This window comes from Carlito syrichta, unplaced genomic scaffold, assembly GCF_000164805.1.
Source record: "Carlito syrichta isolate Samal-C Ts95f unplaced genomic scaffold, Tarsius_syrichta-2.0.1 Scaffold309724, whole genome shotgun sequence".
In the NCBI taxonomy this organism is placed as follows: domain Eukaryota; kingdom Metazoa; phylum Chordata; class Mammalia; order Primates; family Tarsiidae; genus Carlito; species Carlito syrichta.
Genome location: NW_007253820.1, coordinates 197,392 through 218,479, shown reverse-complemented (window position 1 = coordinate 218,479; position 21,088 = coordinate 197,392). Strand labels below are relative to the sequence as shown.

Below are 21,088 nucleotides of genomic sequence, written 5' to 3'. Positions count from 1 at the left end.
ATGATCAGATTACTAAATAATTATTTTCAACATTGTCTCCAAACTAGATATTTTCTACAAAGCTTTGAGTTGGGCTGCCATTTTGTTTTCATAACCATAACTTTTGCGGTGGTGGAGTGACTAATGGACTAATTTAATTAACACCTAATCTGTCTTTTCTGGTGATTTGATGAAATAATAACTGAAATGTGTTGATGTAACTTGTAATGTGATGTCTTGCCTTTGAGTTGTTGTTTTGTCGTTGTTTTTGTTTTTGTTTTTTGGGGTTTTTTTTAGTCAGAGTCTCACTTTGTTGCCCAGGCCAGAGTGAAGTGTCATACTCATCATGGCTACCGCAGCCTCAACCTGCTGGGATCAGGCAATCCTTCCAAGTAGCTGGAACCACAGGCGTGAACCATTGCACCTAATTTATTTATTTATTTGTTTATTGTAGAGATGAGGTCTTGCCAAGTTGCCCAAGCCACTGTACTCACCTAATATTATTGATTGATTGTAGAGGTGAGGTGCTGCCAAGCTGCCCAGGCCGATCTTGAATCCCTGGGCTCAGGCAATCCTCTCACCTCCACCTCCCAAAGTGCTGGGATTTATAGGCGTGAGCTACTGTGCCTGGCTGTTAGTTATTAATAATTGTACTTTAATCTTTTTAGATGCTTCTGATGATTTAGATGACTTGAACTTCTTTAATCAAAAGAAAAAGAAGAAAAAAACAAAAAAGATATTTGATATTGATGAAGCCGAAGAAGGTGTAAAGGTAGTATTGCTTTCTTGTTGAAGGTAAAATTTGACCCCCTGAAAGATCATAATGGCTGATCCCCCTTTGTTTCATCTCAAACTAGCTTGCTTTTGTTATTAGCACTTATTTGCCACTGTTAAGGCCATTTTCTTGGGAGTGTATCTGACTTGGTATCTTAAAGAGATGATGTAAATTTACATTCAAAGAATGTAAATTTTGATCTTACATATTATATTATGTACCATTAAGATGATCACAAAATACCCCTTATTCTTAACTGTACTGAGAATTTTGACTTAGGAGAAATTTTCTGTGAGAAATCCTGTGGAACAAATATTCCTGTAGTTTCTTCTGTTAAACCTTTGGTAGCTTGTTGAATATGAACAAATTTATGTGTGTACGTCTGAGTAGCAAAGAGTGATCTCCAGCCTGTGGTAGTTGATAGCTGATGACAGTGTGACCCATAGGCAAACCAGAGCACTCAGGCTAGTTTTATGAAGTTCTCTGATCTTGTAGGGACATGGGATCCTGTGATAGTCTTATTACTGAATTGATTTCAAATATCTTAAAATTCTTTTGAACAGGGAGAAGATAGATGTGCAGGGAGGTGAATAGGAGGGTGAGTGGGTTTTAAGAGAAGGAGCTCAAAATCTGTTCTTTCCTTGCTTGTGGCTACCATTTTAAAGCCCCTGCCCAGGAATTACTTTTTGCAAAGCCCACATGTCTGTTTTTAAAACCCAGGACATTTAGAAGTCCTGGGATAATTAAAAACAAAGAAAAAAAAAACCCTCTAGATAAGAGCAATTACACACACAACACAGAATGAGAGGGAGACAGCATGCCAACAAGGAGACTGACTACATGTTTCATTTTGTGCCTTCTGAAATTTCTCTTTGGTAAGTAGTTTATTTGCACAAACTCAAGTAAATATGGTATATACCACATGTAGCAGGAAATGTATACAGTAATTCATTGAGTTTTTATTATTTTTATGGATTCTTTGTTTTGTTTTGGTTTTTTTGAGTTGGAATCTCACTCTGTCGCCCAGGCTAGAGTACAGTGGCACCCTCATGGTCACCCCAGCATTGACCTGCTGGGCTCAGGTGATCCTTCTGCCTCAGCCTTCTAAGTAGCTGGAACTAAAGGCATGCACTACCACGCCTGGCTAAATTTTTTTATTTTATTGTAGAGATGAGGTCTCACCAAGTTGTCCAGGTTGTTCTCGAACCTGTGGGTTCAGACAGTCCCCTCACCTCAGCTTTCTGAATTGCTGGGATTACAGGCTTGAGCCACTGTGCCCAGCCAATTCACTGAGTTTTGGAACCAACGTCATAATTTTGATGACTTGGTTAATTCAGTAAATATGCATTGGTGATTATAGTAAGTCAACCATTGTGTACTAATTGCTAGTACTAAAATGAATAAGACATTTTTCCTGTTTTCAGAGATATTTTAGTTCAGAGATAATTTAGAATCCCTTAGAATGAGCTGATTTTATCTGGATTCATCTTGTTTTCTCCCTGCTTTTTCTCCTCTTTTCCTGCTAGTATAGGGAAATTGAGAAAGAAAATGCTCAGATTATTATACTGAACAAATGGGATTTAAATATCCTGGGTAACAAGGAGACACACAGTGATATGCCATAGAAAGTCTTGGTTAGCAAAGCATTGTTAGTTGATCTCTTGGTAGCTTTTGTCTTGAAGAGTCGCTGATAAGCTATACTCTTTTTTTTTTGAGTCAGAGTCTTACTCTTGCCCAGGCTAGAGTGCAGTGGCACGCTCATGCCCACCACAGCCTCGACCTGCTGGGCTCAGGCAATCCTTTCACCTCAGTCTTCCAAGTAGTTGGAACTACAGGTGAGCACCACCACACCCAGCTTATTTTCTGATTTATTGTAGAGATGAGGTCTTGCCATGTTGCCCAGGCTAGTCTCGAAACCCTGGACTTAGGCAGTCCTCTCTCCTCCACCTCCCAAAGTGCCAGGATTACAGGCATGAGCCACCGCGCCAGACTGATAAGGTATACTCTTAAGATTTTAAGTGCTTGGATTCTTTTTTCTCTGCTTTTGAAATAATAAGAGGATGTTATAACTATCCTGGCTATTAGGAAATGTATGGATGTTAACTTGAAGATGACTTGTTTTTGAGGTCTCCCCCTGAATTTTCAGACCATTACAGGGCTTTTGAAAAGCCTTGAAAAACACTTTTGCTATTCTTTGCCGTTTGCTGTGTCTTTAGTCTGTTTAGAAGTAGTCTTACTGGGATAAAATAAATAATAGTACAGGACTAGAAGTTGGCTGTATGTACTAATTTATATTTAGCATTCCTAAGTTCTCATTTATTGACTTGGTCAGTATCTAATGTTGGTTTCCTGCTTGTATGGCATGTATCTTACACACATGGACTGTTTGGTCTTTGATGGCCAAATGTGGTACCACATTACAGAACAAAGTATGGGGGTAAGAGTTGAGGGAGTGGTGAGGAAGGCAGGTGTGGAGCTATCATGCAGTCTCTAGTTGTGACTGTAATGTGATACCCAGACTACACAGTTGGATTTGGGATCCTTCATTTACTTCCAGTTATTCTAACTTTTCTGCTGATGAGATTAACTGTAGTCATTGTCACAGTTCAGGATTTTAGGCACACAAAAAATATAAATTTATAGTATACTTCAGGGAGTTTGATAAGCTGGAAGAAATTAGAAGGCTGGAAACTGAGACTGGCCCTTTTACTTTTCTGGGGTGTTTATGACTAATTTCTATGCTTTTTATATATATAGTCTGTTTACATCCTGCTTGTAGCATCTAATCTTGAGGTCAAGCTTTACCTTGTCTCCATTTATCACTTCTTAATTACCTGTGAGTGCTGCCTTTCCCTCTTTCATAATGTCATCTATTGGAATGATGCCCAGAGACCACTCCACAATCTGGTGCCAGGCTGCCTATGGTATAATAAAAAATAAATATTTGGCTTCTGTCCCTTGCTCTGGCACAAAACCCTTAGAATCTTCAAAGTGATGAGTGTCTTTTTTTATGCTGAAGAGATGATGATGGCTGGGGATCCCTAGATAGCTTTTGGATGGGAGCTAGTCACCAGAAAGACAAAATCATGATTAGAGGGTTAGAACTTTCATTGCTCCTTGCGACCTCCAGAGAGGGAAGAAGATCTGGAAATTGAGCACTGTCACTAGAGCTAATGATATAATCACCCATGCCCCTGAAACCCCTGAATAAGGGTTCGGAGAGCTTCCAGGTTGGTGAGCACATCAAGATGCTGGGAGAGTGTCACATCTAGAGACTGCATGATAGCTCCACACCTGCCTTCCTTACCACTCCCTCAACTCTTACCCCCATACTTTGTTCTGTAAATTGCTTTGATTTGGCAATTCCTGAGTTGTATTCATTATAATAAACTGGCAGTAGTAAGTAAAGTGTGTTTCTAAGTTCTGTTAGTCATTTTAGCAAATTATCAACTCTTGGAGGGGAGGATGTGGTAACCTCTGAATTTGTAGCCAAGTTGGACAAAAGTGTGGGCAATATGGGGACCTGATACTAGCAACTGGCATTTAAAGTGAGGGCAGTCTTATGAGACTGAACTCTTTTTTTGTGAGTTGGAGTCTCACTCTGTCGTCCAGACTGGAGTGCAGTGGCCGCTGCCGACCACCGCAGCCTCGACCTGCTGGGCTCTGGTGATCCTTCCACCTCAGCCTTCCAAGTAGCCGGAATTACAGGCATGTGCTACCACACCCGGCTAATCTTTGATTTATTGTAGAAATGAGGTCTCGCTGCCCAGGTGGGTCTCGAGCCTGCGGGCTCAGGCAGACGCCTCGTTTGTATTAGAGAGTTGGTGTGGAAAAACACCACATATTTGGTGTTAGCAGGAAAAAAACTCTCCTACTGACTGCATCAGAATCATGGCAGAACTTCTTTAAAACATTTTTCAGTCCTGTTTCTGCTGAAGATTGTCAGTCAGATTTATACTTTTAAAGTTTCCCAGGTAATTCTGACAGTAGCCTGGTTTGGAGACATGAACGGTAATTTTAATAAAATCTTGAGGCTGAAGAATAAAAACGGGGTAAAAGAAGGGTAAAAGACCCCACAGAAATGTCTTGAGACATTCAGCGTTTAAGTGACAGTCTTTCTGAGCCAATTTGGCCCATCTGTGAGAGGTATTTCATATCTGTAACTTTAATTTGGAATATTTGATTTGTTTTTCTCTCCAAAATCATATCAGCCTATGTCATTTTAAAAAAAGAACAGTCCCAGTATCAAAATGTTGAGACTTAATTCATTTTCTTAGGATCTTAAGATTGAGAGTGATGCTCAAGAACCAGCTGAACCAGAGGATGACCTTGACATTATGCTTGGCAATAAAAAGAAGAAAAAGAAGAATGTCAAGTTCCCAGATGAGGATGAAATACTCGAGAAGGATGAAGGTACTACTGGGGACTCAACAGCCTGTTTCTAGGTTATCCAAGCCTCTCCTTGGTTGGGCGAAGACCTTTTAAAAATTTTTTTCCTGCTTCTTACTTTCCACTGCCTGATAATGGAAACTGAAAGAAATAGTATCTAAAGTGGTTGTGGCAGTTAAGTTCATTGGGGAAGAACTTTTCAATTGTGAGTACATCAAAAACATTATCAATTTGGGCTTGAAAAAATTATTATAATTGGTTTTTAAGTAATGTTTAAAATTTTTTTAAATGTTTAAAGTATACAGTTTTATTAGTTGCTAAATGCTGTAGGGTCTTTAGGGAACTTTAATATAGTCAGTTAGGTTTTTATGGATGTGGATGTCTCCTAAGTGTTTCAAACAGTTTGACTTTTTCCTCTAATTATCCTAATACATGATTTTATCTTTTGTTAACTCAAAAAACATTTCGATATCATAAACTCCCATAGAGAGGTCTCTATTATCATAAACTCCCATAGAGAGGTCTCTATTAAGGGTCTTTCTTGAAAGTCACAGCATGTCTTTCTCTAAGGAAAAAGGGCTTGTTTTTAAACCTTGGTACCTTCATTCTTGAAGCTGTTGTGAATGCAGATGTGCAAGGAAGACAAGTATCTTTGAAGCTTTCCTTTCTGTAGATCTTCCCTGCTTTTTGTATTATCGCAAGGCCCACCCTTCATTCTTACAGTCTTTGTTATCTGTAGCTCTAGAAGATGAAGACAACAAAAAAGACGATGGTATCTCGTTCAGTAACCAGACAGGCCCTGCTTGGGCTGGCTCAGAAAGAGACTACACATATGAAGAGGTAAGACAAAATCTGTTGTGAGAAAGTGCTAAGCTGTTCACTAGAACCCAAAGAAGAGCACGATTAAGTCTTCCTTGAATTGGAATGGCCATTAAGGTACAGATTGATGGCGAAATGGGTGCAGAGAGGTCACATAACGAGTGCACAGCATTTCTTGATAGCCACCTGTAGGGCAGCCTGCCTGGAGTGCAGCAGTCATTGTAGTACTCACTGTCTCCACCTGAATTTTTGGACTTCCGAGGGCATGCAGCCCTCTAGGAATTGGTGGGGGGGCAGTTTTGACAGTTGCTAATTTGGGGCCAAGGTAGTCTGGAGTTACTTGTTTGGGCATTCTTGAATCTTACTTTTCTATGTGTCATATACTTTCCAGTAGAAACAGCAGAATCAGTAGGGGCTTGTTCATTCATTTAACTTTGAACAAGGAGTCGCTGAACATCCATAATGGAGCAAATTCTGGTTGGGGATTGAGTCCCTGCCCTCAAAAAGTTCCCAGACATGTTAGTAATGTGTGTGTATATTTAGTAAAAAGTGAAGTATTATCTGTTAAAGCAAAGTGACTCAAATGGAAACTTTATACTCCTGCTATTACTAAGAAAATTCATGAATACCATTTTATAGCTACTGAATCGAGTGTTCAACATCATGAGGGAAAAGAACCCAGATATGGTTGCTGGAGAGAAAAGGAAATTCGTCATGAAACCTCCACAGGTCGTTCGAGTAGGAACCAAGAAAACTTCCTTTGTCAATTTTACAGATATCTGTAAACTGTAAGTTGGTTAATGGAGAACCTTCATCCCAAATTCTAGATTCTCAGTGAAGTTTTAAGGATGTTTAATGTCCTTATTGTGGACTTTATTGTAGACTCTCAGTTGAGGGAGGTCACAGTTCAAGTCAATCAGTTCTTTCAATTCATAGGTCTTAGGGCTCATTTTATCAGGACATTCAGAAATGAGAGAAGTCAACTCATGCTGGCCTATGAGGGTAGTTTCGAACCCAATGGAGTGATGAAGAATGAGGAGACTGAATGGCGTCTGGGGAGCCCAGAGAGTGGAAAAGTTCATTAGTCAGTCTGAGGTGGTCCTGCTGAGCAAGTAGAGCTCTGGGAAAGCAGCTGAATTTGGTGTTCCTCTTCCTTGGATGGTCGTTGCCAGGACACAAATCGATGAGATTTCAGCTTTGTTAACTATCACATTCCATGCTGGTGTCACTCCCAGGTTACTGTCTGGGCCTATTTTCTGAGAGCTCCTTGGTTATACGTTTTCTGGCTCGTTCCTTAGGTCAACAAACCTTATATACTATTTGTTCTTCAGTTTTATGAGTGATACATGCTTGTTGCAGAAAAAAATGGTAAACAAAAAAAGAACTAATAGTCACTCAAAATTCTACCCAGAGATAACCACCTGTTTTCATTACTTATATGTATTACTTAAATTAAGACTTTTTTGCTGATGACAACAGTGGTATATGCTCATTGTACGAAAATTAGAAAATAAAGGTTTGCTAAAGAAAATGAAAACCTGAAAAATCCATTATTAAGAGGTAGATAACCATAGTTTATATTTAGCCAATTTTATGCAAAAATTTTTAATATTGGTTATATTGGCTTAACCTAGTTTGTCAATATATTATGAACGTTTTACTCATTTCATTAAATATCTTGATAACTGTTTTAAATAGCTACATAACATTCTAACAGTTCCTTAAGTTGGACATGGCTGCTCCCAGGTTTTTATTACCAGAACCAAAACTTCAGGGAACAGCTTTATATGTATATGTTTGCAGTACCTCAGAATAAAGCCTTAGGGCAAAAGTTCCCAACATTAAATTGCTGAATTAAAAGGGATGGATATTTTTATGACAAACACTGGCACATAGTTTTCCAGCAGATTTGTGCCAGCTTACACTCCCACCAGCAATGTAGGAGCTTACTTGTTTTATTATATTTTCACCAATTGTCACTCAATGCATTTTGGGAAAAAATAACTTAAAAGTTATAATAGTAGTACCTTCTTATTGGAATAAGCTCAAACAGTGCTGAAGTGTGTAGATTTAAAATGTGAAAATACTGAATGGCATAACTCTGTACTTTTTACAATTTTATATGTGTGTGTGTACATGTATTTTCTTATTTATAGAGATCTATCTTATTCTAAAAGCAGGATAATATACCATTGAATGAATGTACCATAATGTATTTAACCACTCTTCTAGTTGGTAAATATTTGAGCTGTGTTCATTTTTTTACTGTTGTGGTAACCATGGAATACTTGTATATACATAGTTCCATATTTTTAAAATGAAATATTATAAATGGGAAATATATAAGGACGAGCATAACAAATATCCAAGTATCCATCTTCTAGGTTTGGTGTATATTGGCCTTTTGACACATTTGCTTTAGATCTTTTTAGTTCTTTAAAGAGGGTTTTACAGTTATAGTTAAGGCCACCTTTGCTATCTCTTTCTCATCCCTTTCTCTTTCCTTTGCAGAGGAAGATGTTATTTTCTAAAGCTGGTGTTTATCTTTTCCATCTGTTTCTAGACATTTACTCATTTGTATTAGTCACAAACTGTAATACTGTCTTAATGGGCATTGAAATGTAAATCAGTGGCATAATATAGTGTGTTATCTTTATTTTAAAGTTTAAATAGATTGTGCAATGAAATTCACCTATATATCTGAATAAGCAGATCAGAATGATGGACAGAACGATACTTAGTAGTTTGGTCAGATTTCCAAATGATAAGGTTTATATATTTGATTTTCTTTTTAGATTACATCGTCAACCTAAACATCTCCTTGCATTTTTATTGGCTGAATTGGGTACAAGGTAAGAAACTGTATTCACTTTTATGTACAATACTACTGGAAATTTCATAAGAGTCTCTCAACATGAAAAGGGTATATAACATGCTTCTAAAAGACACTCACCTATGGCCAGGCCCGGTGACTCATGCCTGTAATCCCAGCATTTTGGAAGATGGAGGTGAGAGGATTGCCCGAGTCCAGGGGTTTGAGACCAGGCTGGACAACTTAGTGAGACCATGTCTCTATAGTAAATAAAAAAAGATTAGCCAGTCATTGTGGCACACACTTGTAGTTCCAACTACTTGGAAGACTGAGGTAGGAGGATCACCTGAGCCCAGCAGATCATGACTGTGGTAGCTGTGACTATGTCACTGCACTCTAGCGAGGGTGACAGAGTGAGACTATGACTCAAAAAAAAAAAGGGTACCTGGTTATTAGGGGAGTTTTTAGGCCAGTGGAGGAGTGAAATTATTTTTTTGGGAGAACTTGGTTGCTTAAGAAGAGGGGACAGAGTTGACAGGCTCATCTGAAAAGGCCTGCCGTTGTACTAAACTGAGTACCACATTACTGCTGTGTTTAGTTTTCTGTCATTAATTGGAACTCTTTTTATGGCACAATCGTTAAATTTTAAAGGAAACCATTTTTTTAAAAGTCAGAATTGTTTTTTTCTTTTTTCTTTTAAAGATGTGGGGTACAGTTAAGGGTTAGGTATAAAAATGTTCATTATGCAGGTACCCCAGAATTGTTTTTCTTTTTCTTTTTTCATATTATGTTGATCATATTATTATTATTATTATTATTATTTTTATATATCCATATTTTTTATTTTGATATTGTGGGGTACAGCTAAGGGTTAGGTATACAAATATGCTTCGTTCAGGTACCCTTGTTGATACGGGCTGTTTCCCCGTCCCCAGACAGATATTACTACCGTTAATCCCACCTCCCTTTCCCCCCATAGTTTCCCACCATTGTCAGTCTTTTTCTTACAGCATTACGATGGATATTCAGGGTCTGCTATGTGAGTGAGAACATGTGATACTCAGATCTTTGTTTCTCTGAGAGGTCGCTCAGTATTATAGACTCAAGTTCCATCCAGGTTGCTGCAGAATTCATGATTTTGTTCTTTTTTATGGCTGTGTAGTATTCCATCGTGTATTTTTACCACATTTTTTTAATCCAGTCCTCTTTTGATGGACACCATAGTTTATTCCAGGTTCTTGCTATGTGAACAATGCTGCGATAAACATATGTGTGCAGGTATCTTTTTCATAGAGTGATGTGAGTTCTTCAGGGTATATTCCCAGTAGGGGGATTGTGGGGTCATATGGGAGGTCAATATTTAGAGCTTTTAGGAATTGCCACACTGTTTTCCACAGAGGTTGCACTAGTTTGCACTCCCACCAACAGTGTAGAAGTGTTCCCTTTTCTCCACACCCTCTCCAGCAACTGTTATTTTTAAGTTATTGATAATTGCCATTCTGACTGGAGTTACGTGGTATCTCAGTGTGGTTTTGATTTGCATCTACTTGATGATTAGTGAGGTTGAACATTTCATGTGTCTGTTGGCTGCTTGGATGTCTTCCTTTGAGAAGTGTCTGTTCATATCTTTTGCTCACTTTATAATGGGGTTGTTAGTTTTTTTCTTTTCAGCATGCTTGAGTTCCTTGTAGATCCAAAATGTTAGGCCTTTGTCGGACCTGGAGTTGGCAAATACTTTTTCCCAATCTGTGGGCTGTCTCCCTGCTCTCTTGATGGTTTCTTTGGCTTTGCAGAAGCTTGTCAGTTTAATGAGGTCCCACTTGTCTATCTATCTCTTATGGCCTGTGGGTTTCAGGTTTTGTTCAGGAATTGGATGCCAGTTCCAACTTCCATAAGGGTAATTTCCTGCATTTTCTAAGGTTCTTCTGGTTTGAGGTTTTACATTTAGGTCTCTAATCCATTTAGAGTTAATTTTTGTGTATGGGGATAGATAGGGGTCTTGTTTGAGTCTTCTGCATGTGGTCAGCCAGTTTTCCCAGCACCATTTACTGAATAGGTTCTCCTCTCCCCAGTAGTAGCTGGTGGAGACTTTGCCGAAGATGAATTGGTTGAGAAATTGAGGTTTTGTTTCTAGAATCTCAATTCTGTTCCGTTGGTCTATATGCCTGTTCCTGTACCAATACCAAGCTGTTTTGATTATTGTAGCTTTATAGTAAAGTTTGAAGTCTGGCAGTGTGATACCACCTGCTTTGTGTTTTTTTTTTTTTGCTGATGATTGTTCTGGCTATTCTTGGTCATTTGTGTTTCCATATGAATTCCTGTGTTGTTTTTTCTAGGTCTGAGACAATGTTGCTGGTAATTTGATGGGTATTGCATTAAATCTGTAGAATGCCTTAGGTAGGATGGACATCTTCACAATGTTGATTCTTCCAGTGCATGAGCATGGGATATTTTTCCACTTGTTTGTGTTATCTTTGATTTCTTTGAGCAGTGTTTTGTAGTTTTCATTGTAAAAGTCTTTCACATTTCTGGTTGGGAAGATGCCAAGGTATTTCATTTTTTTTGTGGCTATTGTGAATGGAATTGTGGTTTTTATTTGGGTTTCTGTTTGTTTATTGTTGGTGTAAAGAAATGCGATTGTCTTTTGCACATTTATTTTATACCCTGAAACTTTGCCAAAGTCCTTTATCAGTGTAAGGAGGTTTTTGACAGATTCTCTTGGGTTTTCAAGATACACAATCATGTTATCTGCAAAGAGAGATAACTTGACTTCCTCTTTTCCTATTTGGATACCCCTGATTGCCATCTCTTTTCTGATTGCTCTAGCTAGGACTTCCAATACTATATTGAACAGGAGGGATGAGAGTGGGCATCCTTGTCTTGTTCCAGTTTTCAGGGGAAATGATTCCAATTTTTGTCCGTTTAGGAGTATGCTGGCTGTGGATTTCTCATAGATGGCTTTTACTATTTTGAGGTATGTTCCCCATATGCCTAGATGTTCGAGAGTTTTTATCAAGAAGGGGTGCTGGATTTTATCAAAAACCTTTTCTGCATCTAATGATATAATCATGTGGTTTTTGTTTTGACATCTGTTGATGTATTTAATTACATTTATGGTTTTACGAATGTTGAACCAGCCTTGCATCCCAGGGATGAAGCCTACTTGGTCATGATGGATGAGTTTTGAGATGTGTTGTTGAATCAGGTTTGCTAGGATCTTGTTGAGAATTTTAGCATCTATGTTCATCAAAGATATTGGCCTGTAGTTCTCTTTCTTTGTTGGGTCTTTACCTGGCTTGGGTATCAATGTGATGTTAGCTTCATAAAATGATTTAGGGAGAGTTCCATCTTTCTCAATCGCCTGGAATACCTTTGGTAGGATTGGTATCAGCTCCTCCTTAAATGTCTTGCAGAATTCTGCTGGAAAGCCATCTGGTCCAGGGCTTTTTTTTGTAGGCAGTTTTCTTATTACGTAGTCAATTTCCTTGATTGTTATTCGTCTATTTAGGGTCTGAATTTCTTCTTGTTTCAAACTAGGCAGGTTGTGTGATATCAGAAAGTCCTCCGTTTCCTTAACATTTTCAAGTTTGTTTCCATACAAGTGTACATAGTAGTCTCTAATGATCTTTTGTATTTCTTCAGGATCAGATGTGACTTCATCTTTTGTTTTTCTGATTGTGTTTATTTGGGCTTTTTCTCTCTTTTTCTTGGTCAGTCTAGCTCGGGGACCATCGATCTTCTTTATTCTTTCGAAGAACCAGCTTTTTGTTTCATTGATTTTTTTGTATTATCTTTTTGTCTTCTGTGTCCTGGATTTGGGCTTTTATTTGGTCATCTGAGTTCTTCTGCTGACGTTAGGGTTTTGGTAGTCTTGCTTTTCCAGCTTCCTTAGGTGGCTTGTTAGGCTGTTAATTTGTGATCCTTCCATTTTCTTCATGTGCATTTGTAGGGATATAAATTCCCCTCTTACTACAGCTTTCATGGCGTCTAAGAGATTTTGGTAAGATGTTTCTTCGTTTTCATTTGTTTCCAGGTATCTTTTAATCTCTGTTTTGACCTCATTGTTGACCCAGGAGTTGTTTAGCATCATGCTGTTTGGTGTCCATGTCCTTGTGGGTTTTGGCGGGACCTTGTTGGTGTTAGTGTTTATTTTTATTCCACTGTGGTCGGAGAAGGTGCATGGAAAGATTTCGGTCCTTTTAAGTTAAATTTGCGTATGCTTGATTTATGGCCAAGTATGTGGTCGATCTTAGAGTACATGATGAGTAGAATGTATATTCTGTGGTCTTTCGGTGGAGTGTTGTGTAGGTATCAATTAAGTCCATTTGGTCGACATTGAGGTTTTGTATCTTGTTGCTGATTTTTTGTCCTGATGATATATCTAGAGTTGTGAGTGGGGTATTGAAGTCCCCTGCTATGATGGTGTTGGAGTCGATATCTGTTTTTAGTTTACCTAGAAGCTGCTTTATGAAAGTTGGTGTTCTTATGTTGGGTGCATATATGTTTAGGATGGATATTTCTTGTTGATGGATTGAACTTTTTATCATTATGTAGTAGCCTTCTGTATCTTTTTACATTTTTGATACCTTAAAGTGTATTTTGTCTGAGATTAAGATCACGACTCCTCCTTTCTTTTGTGTTCTGTTCACCTGAAAATTTGTTTCCCATCCTCTTACTTTGAGTCTGTGAGTGTCCTTTCCAGTGATGTAAGTCTCTTGAAGGCAGTAAATTGTTGCCTGGTGATATATTATCCATTTTGCTATTCTTTGTCTTTTTTTTGTGGTGCATTTAGTCTGTTAGCATTCAAGCTAATTATTGAAATGTGAGAGTTGATCCCTGTCCTAATGTTCTTACAGAGTTGTTGTTCTTCTTGTTTGTGTGTTGTCTTTCTTTTGGTTTTGGATTTGGTTCATGTGTGTTTTTGATCTTTTGCCGGTAATCTTGTGAAGAACGTTGTTCTTTTTTTCTTTTCTTCTGTGTTCAGTACTTTCTTAAGTGTTTCTTGTAGAGGTGTTCTGGTGGCAGCGTTGGTCCTTAGGGATTGGTTGTCTGGGAAAGATTTCAATTCTCTCTCACTGATGAAGCTTAGCTTGGTTGGGTAGGTTATTCTTGGTTGAAATTATTTATCTTTTAGAACTTTGAAGATAGGGCTCCAAGCTCTCCTAGCCTGGAGGGTTTCTGTAGATCAATCTGCTGCTATTCTACTTGGTCTTCCTTGGTAGGTAGTCTTACCTTTTTCTCTTCAGGATTTTTTCTTTTATACCTACTTTGTTTAGGCAAATTATTATGTGTCTGAGTCTCCTCATATGTTGTCTTGCAGGGATTCTCTGAATCTCCTGTGTTTGAATTTTTGCGTCAGTGATGAGGGAAGTTTTCTTGAATGATTTCTTGAAATGTTTGTTCCAGTGTGGCCTCTGTTTCTCTCTCTGCCTCAGGAAAGCCAATTACTCTTAGATTCGGTCTCTTGAAGTGATCATTCATCTCTTGAAGGTTTTGTTGTGTCTTTTTGAGCTTCTTTTCTATGTTTTTGACAGTTTGGGTTAGTTCTGTATTTTGGTCTTTGAGCTCTGAGAGTCTTTCTTCTGCTTGGCTAATTCATGCTTATTAGTTTGTTATTTATTTCCATCACAGTATCCTTTACTGCTGTTATTTCTGTCATCAGCTCCTTCATTTTCCTCTTGTCTCTCCTCAACTTTTTTATTCTCTCTATTAATGTCTTGATGTCTGGGTTTGTTGCATGTGACCAGTCATTCTGGGGACTCTTCATTGTTTGTGTTCTGAAGTCTGTTTTCTCAGTGTCTGACCTCCCAGGGGTCTGTGTGAGACCTATATTCTTTTGGTTTTTCTTCATTTGTGCAGTTTTTTCCTCCCTACTTTTTCCTTCCCTCCACGTCACCGTCTTCTGTAATTCTGTTATTCAGGGGTGGAGGGGTTGCTTTTACTTCTGTTTGTTCAGTCTCCTATTTTTCTTTTTGTATATCTTCTTACTTTGTTCAATTCTGGAGTTGTACTGTACGTTGGGGGTGGTCCTTTTTGTAGTTTTGAGATTTACTTAAGGGGGGAGCTATGATTCAAAATCTCTCTACAGGTCCTGGTATTCACCGACAGGTGTATGGATAATCTGAAACCTACTTCCCACTGCCTTGGAATCTGTCTATGCAGTGGGGTTGTAGGTTTACTCCCTGAAATAAAATGAGGTTAAGAGGGAAGAGAATGGAGCAGACATTGGGGGGAAGGGGTGGAGAGAGAGAGAGGAGTAAGGGGGAAAACAGACGAGTGTACCAACAAATGGAAAGAGAGACAAAAACTGAAACAGATAACAATAGACCATGGCTTCAAACTAACCAACTCCCATACAAAAAAAACCTAAAACATACAATGATGCTAACATACAAGCTAACCAATCTCCTTATTGGTGTGCTATTTGTGTATACAAAGATATGGTTTACAGAGAGAATAAAAGAAGGAAAAAAAAAGGAATGGAATCAAGTCAGTAAACTGACAGAACCAATGAAGCACACTCTGAGACTTTTCATTTAAGTCGAATGTCTTTTCAGCTCTGATTTCTAGCTGTGTTTTCAGGCTGGTAAATTTGTTCGTAGTAAGGATCTGTTGCTCCTGGCCTGCTATGAAGGACAGTTCAGATCACCACTCAGTTCACCACTGCCCAGTTCACCACTCAGATCTGGCCTTTGTCTATTTATCAAGCTTCTGTTTTTTACCTTTCGGTGTTGTTACTTGAATCGCTAGAAGGTGGTGCTATCTCATGGCTCCACATGGTCTTTTTCTCAGCTGCTCGCCCCACAGGGAAGGGAGCCGGAAGAAGCCAGAAATGGGAGCCGCCTCAAGGCACATGGGAGGAGACCCACGGCCTGGCAGGACGTCATGGTGGCAGTAGTGGCGGCAGCCATCTCAACAGATCTTGCTTGCAAGGGCTTCAAGGTCTGAAGGTGTGGATCGCCTCAGGCTTGGGTGGTGCGATGTGCAATGGCTGCCGTGGCTGCCCGGACTGCCGTGATGCTTCAGCGGTGTCAACGGCCGAGCGCCATGTGAAGAGCAGGCTGCCGATGATGGAATCTGCAGCCCCCGGGGAGAGAGCCAGAGTCTTTTTGTGTTCTCTTTTGCGGAGGTCTCATAGACCAAGCTGCTCTGTCGCCATCTTGCCGGAAGTTCCCCGAATTGTTTTTCTTAATTGATAGTAGGCTAGTGAGTTGATGAGTGGTATAGGAGAAACCACTGAAACAGGGATCCTTGATGAAATAACTGTTTTCCCTGTCTTCAGGGATCACCTGTTGAAGGAACTGAGCCAGTCCATCCCCAGTCAGGAAGGCCAAGATGTCATGGAGCCCATACCAATGAGTTTGACTACTATAAGTGAAGGAAGACTAATGTCCCTTTAAAAATAAATAATGTGTATTAGGTCTTGATAGTGATGATTAAGGTTTATGGAACACCTATTGTGTATTGAATACTATGCCAAGTGATTTGTTTTTTGAGGGGGTGACATCAACCTTTACAACAGTGGAAAGTAATATTGCAGTCTTCAGATTTGTTAACAGTTTTAGTGAAGTTACAGTTGGTCACAACTGTAGCGACCACTGTAGTGGCACAGTCAGTCAGGGTATAACTCAGGTCTGCCTCTCTCTGGAGCTTGAGCTCCTAACAAGGTTAATGCCTGCGCCTTGCCAGCAGTACAGAGATAATTAAGTGTTCTGTTCTCTTCTACTCACTCTTTAAAAAAAAAAATGTTTATAGAAGTTTGATTTGTAATGTTCCCAATGGGTAAAATGCTCATGTCCTTCCATAGGTGAATGACTGAACAAATTGTGGCATATTCTTACCAGGGCATACAAGTCAGCAATCAAAAAGGAACAAACTCTCAGTGCACACAACAATTTGGATGCTTTTTCCAGAGAATTACGCTGAGTGAAAGAACAAGTAGTAGAACATACCGTGTATGATTTCATTTGTATTATATTCTTAAATCACATTGCCCAAGCTGCCTCATGATTATAGGATTCCTACTGCAGTCCTCCAGCATATCAAGCTCTCATAATTTTTTTTAATTAAAAAATTTCAATAGCTTTAGGTGGTACAAGTGTTTTGGTTACATGGGTGAATTACACAGTAGTGAATCCCTGGCTTTTAGTGTACCTGTCATGTGAATAGTGTACATTGTACCCAATAGGTAATCTCCCTGCTCACCCATCTTCCTCTGTTCTAAGTCTTGTGTCCATTATACCACTCCGCTATGCCCTACATACCCATAGTTTAGCTCTCACTTAAAAGTGAAAACATGCAGTGTTTGGTTTTCTGCGTTCCTTAGGTTAATGGACTTCAATTCTAAGTTGTTACAAAAGATGTTATTTTGTAAATTTTCCTTCTGTCTTAAAACATTTTTTAAAAATTTGCTACACATGTTATGGAGTTAAGGAGTAATTTACCTGGTCATGATGGATACATAGACTCTGTTGTAGAAGAAATGTGTTGGAAACATAAATTTGTGGCCAGGCCCAGTTGCTCAGCCTGTAATCCCACTTTGGGAGGCTGAGGCGAGTGAATTGCCTGGGCCCGTGTGTTGGACACCATCCTAGGCAACCTGGCGCGACCTTGTCTCTACAATAAAGTAAAAAAAATAGTCGGGTGTGGTAGCCTGGATCTGTAATTTCAGCTATGCGGAAGGCTGAGCTGGAAGGATCGCTGAAGCCTAGAAGGTAGATGCTGGGGTGGCCGTGAGTGTGCATGCCACTGCACTCCAGCTTGGGCGAAGGAGTGAGACTCCAACTCAAAAAAAAAAAAACCAAAATCATAAATTGGTTACAATCATTATTTTTAACTTGAACTAATGATAGAACAAAAGCAAGCAGTTTTTTCTACTTCTCAGAATAATCTATAGTTATGTAGAAATAGGGTAAATCATAACAAGTTGTGACCAGTAAACTTGTGGTCAGTGGGTTAAATATTATAGGGATTTTGAGAAAATTAAATTTCTTTTGACAGTGAATGAAAAAAATTTATACATCAAGCACTGGAATCACTGTAGCCTGGAGAGTAAGGGTTATAGTCTGTGAAGGATATGAAACCCTTATGGTTAAAGGAGACTCACAGGAGAGGTTCTTGCCAAAATTAGTTGTATGATGACATATGGAACAAATATAAATTTAACTCTGCCTGGCTGAATTTTGTTGTTTCACCTTGTGTTACTTTTTTTTTTTTTTTTTTTTGAGTTGAAGTCTTGCTGTGTTGCCCAAACTGGAGTATATTGGCATACTCATGGCCACTGCAGCCTTGACCTGCTGGGCTTAGGCATTCCTTCTACCTCAGCCTCCTAAGTTAGCTGGAACTACAGGCATGCGCCACCATGCCCAGCTAATTTTTTTATTTATTGTAGAGATGAGGTCTCACAAATTTATCCAGGCTGGTCTTGAACCCTTGGGCTCAGGCAGTCCTCTCACCACCTTGGCCTCCCAAAGTGCTGGAATTATAGGCGTGAGCCACCACACCTGGCCTGTGTTGCATTTTTTGACAAATGGTAACGACTAGCCCCAAAGCTTTGCTTTCTCAATAGTTGCTTGTCAACAGTTTCTTCTCAAAAAGTTTATCATTAAGTACCATTAGCAATTTGTGGCCAATGTTTTTCAGTGTTATTTATTTAGTTTTTGGTGGTAACATTTATTTGTATTTATTTATTTAGAGTCAGAGTCTTTCAGGCTGGAGTTGAGTGACACAATCTGTCACTTAAGCTGGAGTGCACTGGCACAATCACAGCTCACAACTACCTCCTGAGTAACTGGGACTACAGGAGCGTAGTACCATGCCTGGCTAATTTTTTGATTTTTTTTGTAGAGATGAGGTCTTGCTATTGCCTAGGTCGGTCTCAAACTTCTGGGCTCAGCGATCTTCTTGCTTCAGCTTCCCAATTTACTGGGGTTAAGGTGTGACCCAGCATGCTCAGTTGTAAGCCAGCATGCTTAGATTTATTGAGCTACAACTTGCATATTTAAAGTATACAATTCAGTGGTTGTTAATATTATCATATTAATATGTATAACTACCACCACAGTTTATTTTCAACAACTATACTTTTTAACCATGACTGAATCAAAGTATTTGGAGCTTATAATTTTAAAATATTTTTGTATTTGTAGCTCCCTCCCTTGCTTTGTACATGGTATGCATTCAGTAAAAGTTTGTTTTCCTTTGTTGGATGAATGGACTGTCATACACAATTAAGGAATCAACTTGTTTTAGACTTAAAATCAATTGTAAATCTGTTGTTACTGTACATTTAATGGATTGAAATTGAATTTTTATTTAGTTATTTTCGAGTTGGAGTCTCACTCCCTCGCCCAGGCTGGAGTGCAGTGGCACGCACATGGTCACCCCAGCATGACCTGTTGGGCTCCAGTGATCTTTCTGCCTCAGCTTTCCAAGTAGCCGGAACTATAGGCGTGTGCTACTACACCTGGATAATTTTTGAATTATTGGAGAGATGAGGTCTTGCCAAGTTTCTGGGACTGGTCTCAAACTTGCAGGCTCAGATGATCCACTCTCCTTGGCCTCCCAAAGTGCTGGGATTACAGACTGAGTCACCGAGCCTGGCCGAAATTGGATTTATGTTAGTATAAGTAGGTTATCAGGCACCAACTACTTAATTAAAAATAAGTTTTGAGAAACCAGGTAGTATAGCACTGATCCTAGAATTTATCCTACACCACTGAATATATTGTAAATTCATTAAGTATAAAGGTACTGGAAGTTGGTTCTTTTGGGGAAAAAACAATAATAGAGTTTTTTTTTCTTTTGTAGTGGTTCTATAGATGGTAATAACCAACTTGTAATCAAAGGAAGATTTCAACAGAAACAGATAGAAAATGTCCTGAGAAGATATATCAGTAAGTGTATAATTTGATTTAATTATATTGCTTTGAAATGTTCTCATCAGACTGCGGTGTTTTGGGGAGAGTCATTTGTTTGTGATGAGCCTGCAAGCTGACCTTATATAGTGAAGGGAATATGTGGCAAGGAGGTAGCTCTTTCTTGACTGCTGACTAGGGATACAGGGACAGGGCGATTGGATTTTTTAAGAAGGCCCAGGTGATTGACGCTCCTGGTTGATTCTAGGACTGAAGGCCAAGTCAGAGAAACCTACCTGTGATTCATGCCTGGCCGTGGCCCCTTTCTGTTGCCTTCCTAATTACTTAAAAATTTGCATGTGTGTTAACACATCTGAGTGGCTTTCTTAAAGACAGAACCAAGAATAGGCAGCTGGCAAGCTTCCCTGCATCTTGGGACCTTTGGATGCATCACAGCAGAAAGCTTTCTTACCCCTTGAATAACTAAGCTTCCCTGGTCTGGATGCACAGGTTAACTATCATCTCAACCTGGGCTTTGGAGGTCAGTGTAGAAAATGTATTTCAGAGGACAAAAACTTTTGCCTCATTGGCTACCAGGTAATACTGTTTGTTCCTTTATTTGCAGAGGAATATGTCACTTGTCACACATGCCGATCACCGGACACAATCCTGCAGAAGGACACCCGACTCTATTTCTTACAGTGCGAAACTTGTCATTCTCGATGCTCTGTTGCCAGTATCAAAACTGGCTTCCAGGCTGTCACGGGCAAGCGAGCACAGCTCCGTGCCAAAGCTAACTAATTTGCTAATCAACAGTGATTTTGCAAAGTGTGTTGTGGAGATTTGGCCAGAGGTTTACCATCAGAGTGGATACACGACTGTATTAAAAGCAAGATAAAAAAGTTGCCAAGTTCCTTGGCAAGTGGTTGGTTGGTCTGAAATCCTTGCAAGATGCCGATGCTCAAGCTATTGACATACTCATTGCCTACTTTAACAACTGTCAGAGAAACATGGGGTAAGGAGGTGCTTTTTTAAAATCGTTCATAGACTTCTGTAAAATGCAAGATAAATTAAAGTTATTATAACAGTGATTCTTTCAATTTGGTTTGTCCTTTAGTTTTCTTTTCTATAGAAATTGTGCTTGGTGCCTGGGCTCTGGCAAGATCTCTGTATCCTTGTCTGAATACTGGACATTTGCAGGAACTTCAGCTGGGCAGCCACTTCCCCTTCTCAGCTTCTCTTGAAATAGTACATAAAGCAGACATGACTTCCCATATCAGTGCAGTGGGAGTGTGATAGGGGAAGGACTACCTGTTTCAGGGTCCTGCAAATGACTACATATATTTGAATTATTTTTCTTATGTGAGAATTGTGGATATTGCCAAGTCCTCCTCTAGCTGTTATCACACGAGGGAATAAAGGTACTAGGTACCCTCCTCCTTTTAAGTCTTGTAAGTG

The 21,088-nt window shown here is 39.3% G+C and overlaps 1 protein-coding gene across 3 annotated transcripts in view; it reads left to right on the top strand.

Annotated features, from left to right (window-relative positions):
• Positions 1-20,730, top strand: part of EIF2S2 (eukaryotic translation initiation factor 2 subunit beta) — a 28,055-nt gene extending 7,325 nt beyond the window's left edge. The window contains exons 3-9 of one of the 3 annotated variants that reach the window (XM_021717387.1): positions 648-751; positions 5,041-5,167; positions 5,883-5,983; positions 6,602-6,750; positions 8,758-8,814; positions 19,584-19,669; positions 20,256-20,730. In XM_021717387.1, the coding sequence (XP_021573062.1) occupies positions 648-751; positions 5,041-5,167; positions 5,883-5,983; positions 6,602-6,750; positions 8,758-8,814; positions 19,584-19,669; positions 20,256-20,431 (800 nt within the window). In that variant the 3' untranslated portion in view covers positions 20,432-20,730. Of the gene's footprint in view, positions 1-647; positions 752-5,031; positions 5,168-5,882; positions 5,984-6,601; positions 6,751-8,757; positions 8,815-19,583; positions 19,670-20,255 lie in introns of all 3 variants that reach the window. The other 2 variants (XM_008067621.2, XM_021717388.1) reach the window with 2 other exon arrangements.
• The last annotated feature ends 358 nt before the right edge of the window (positions 20,731-21,088 follow it).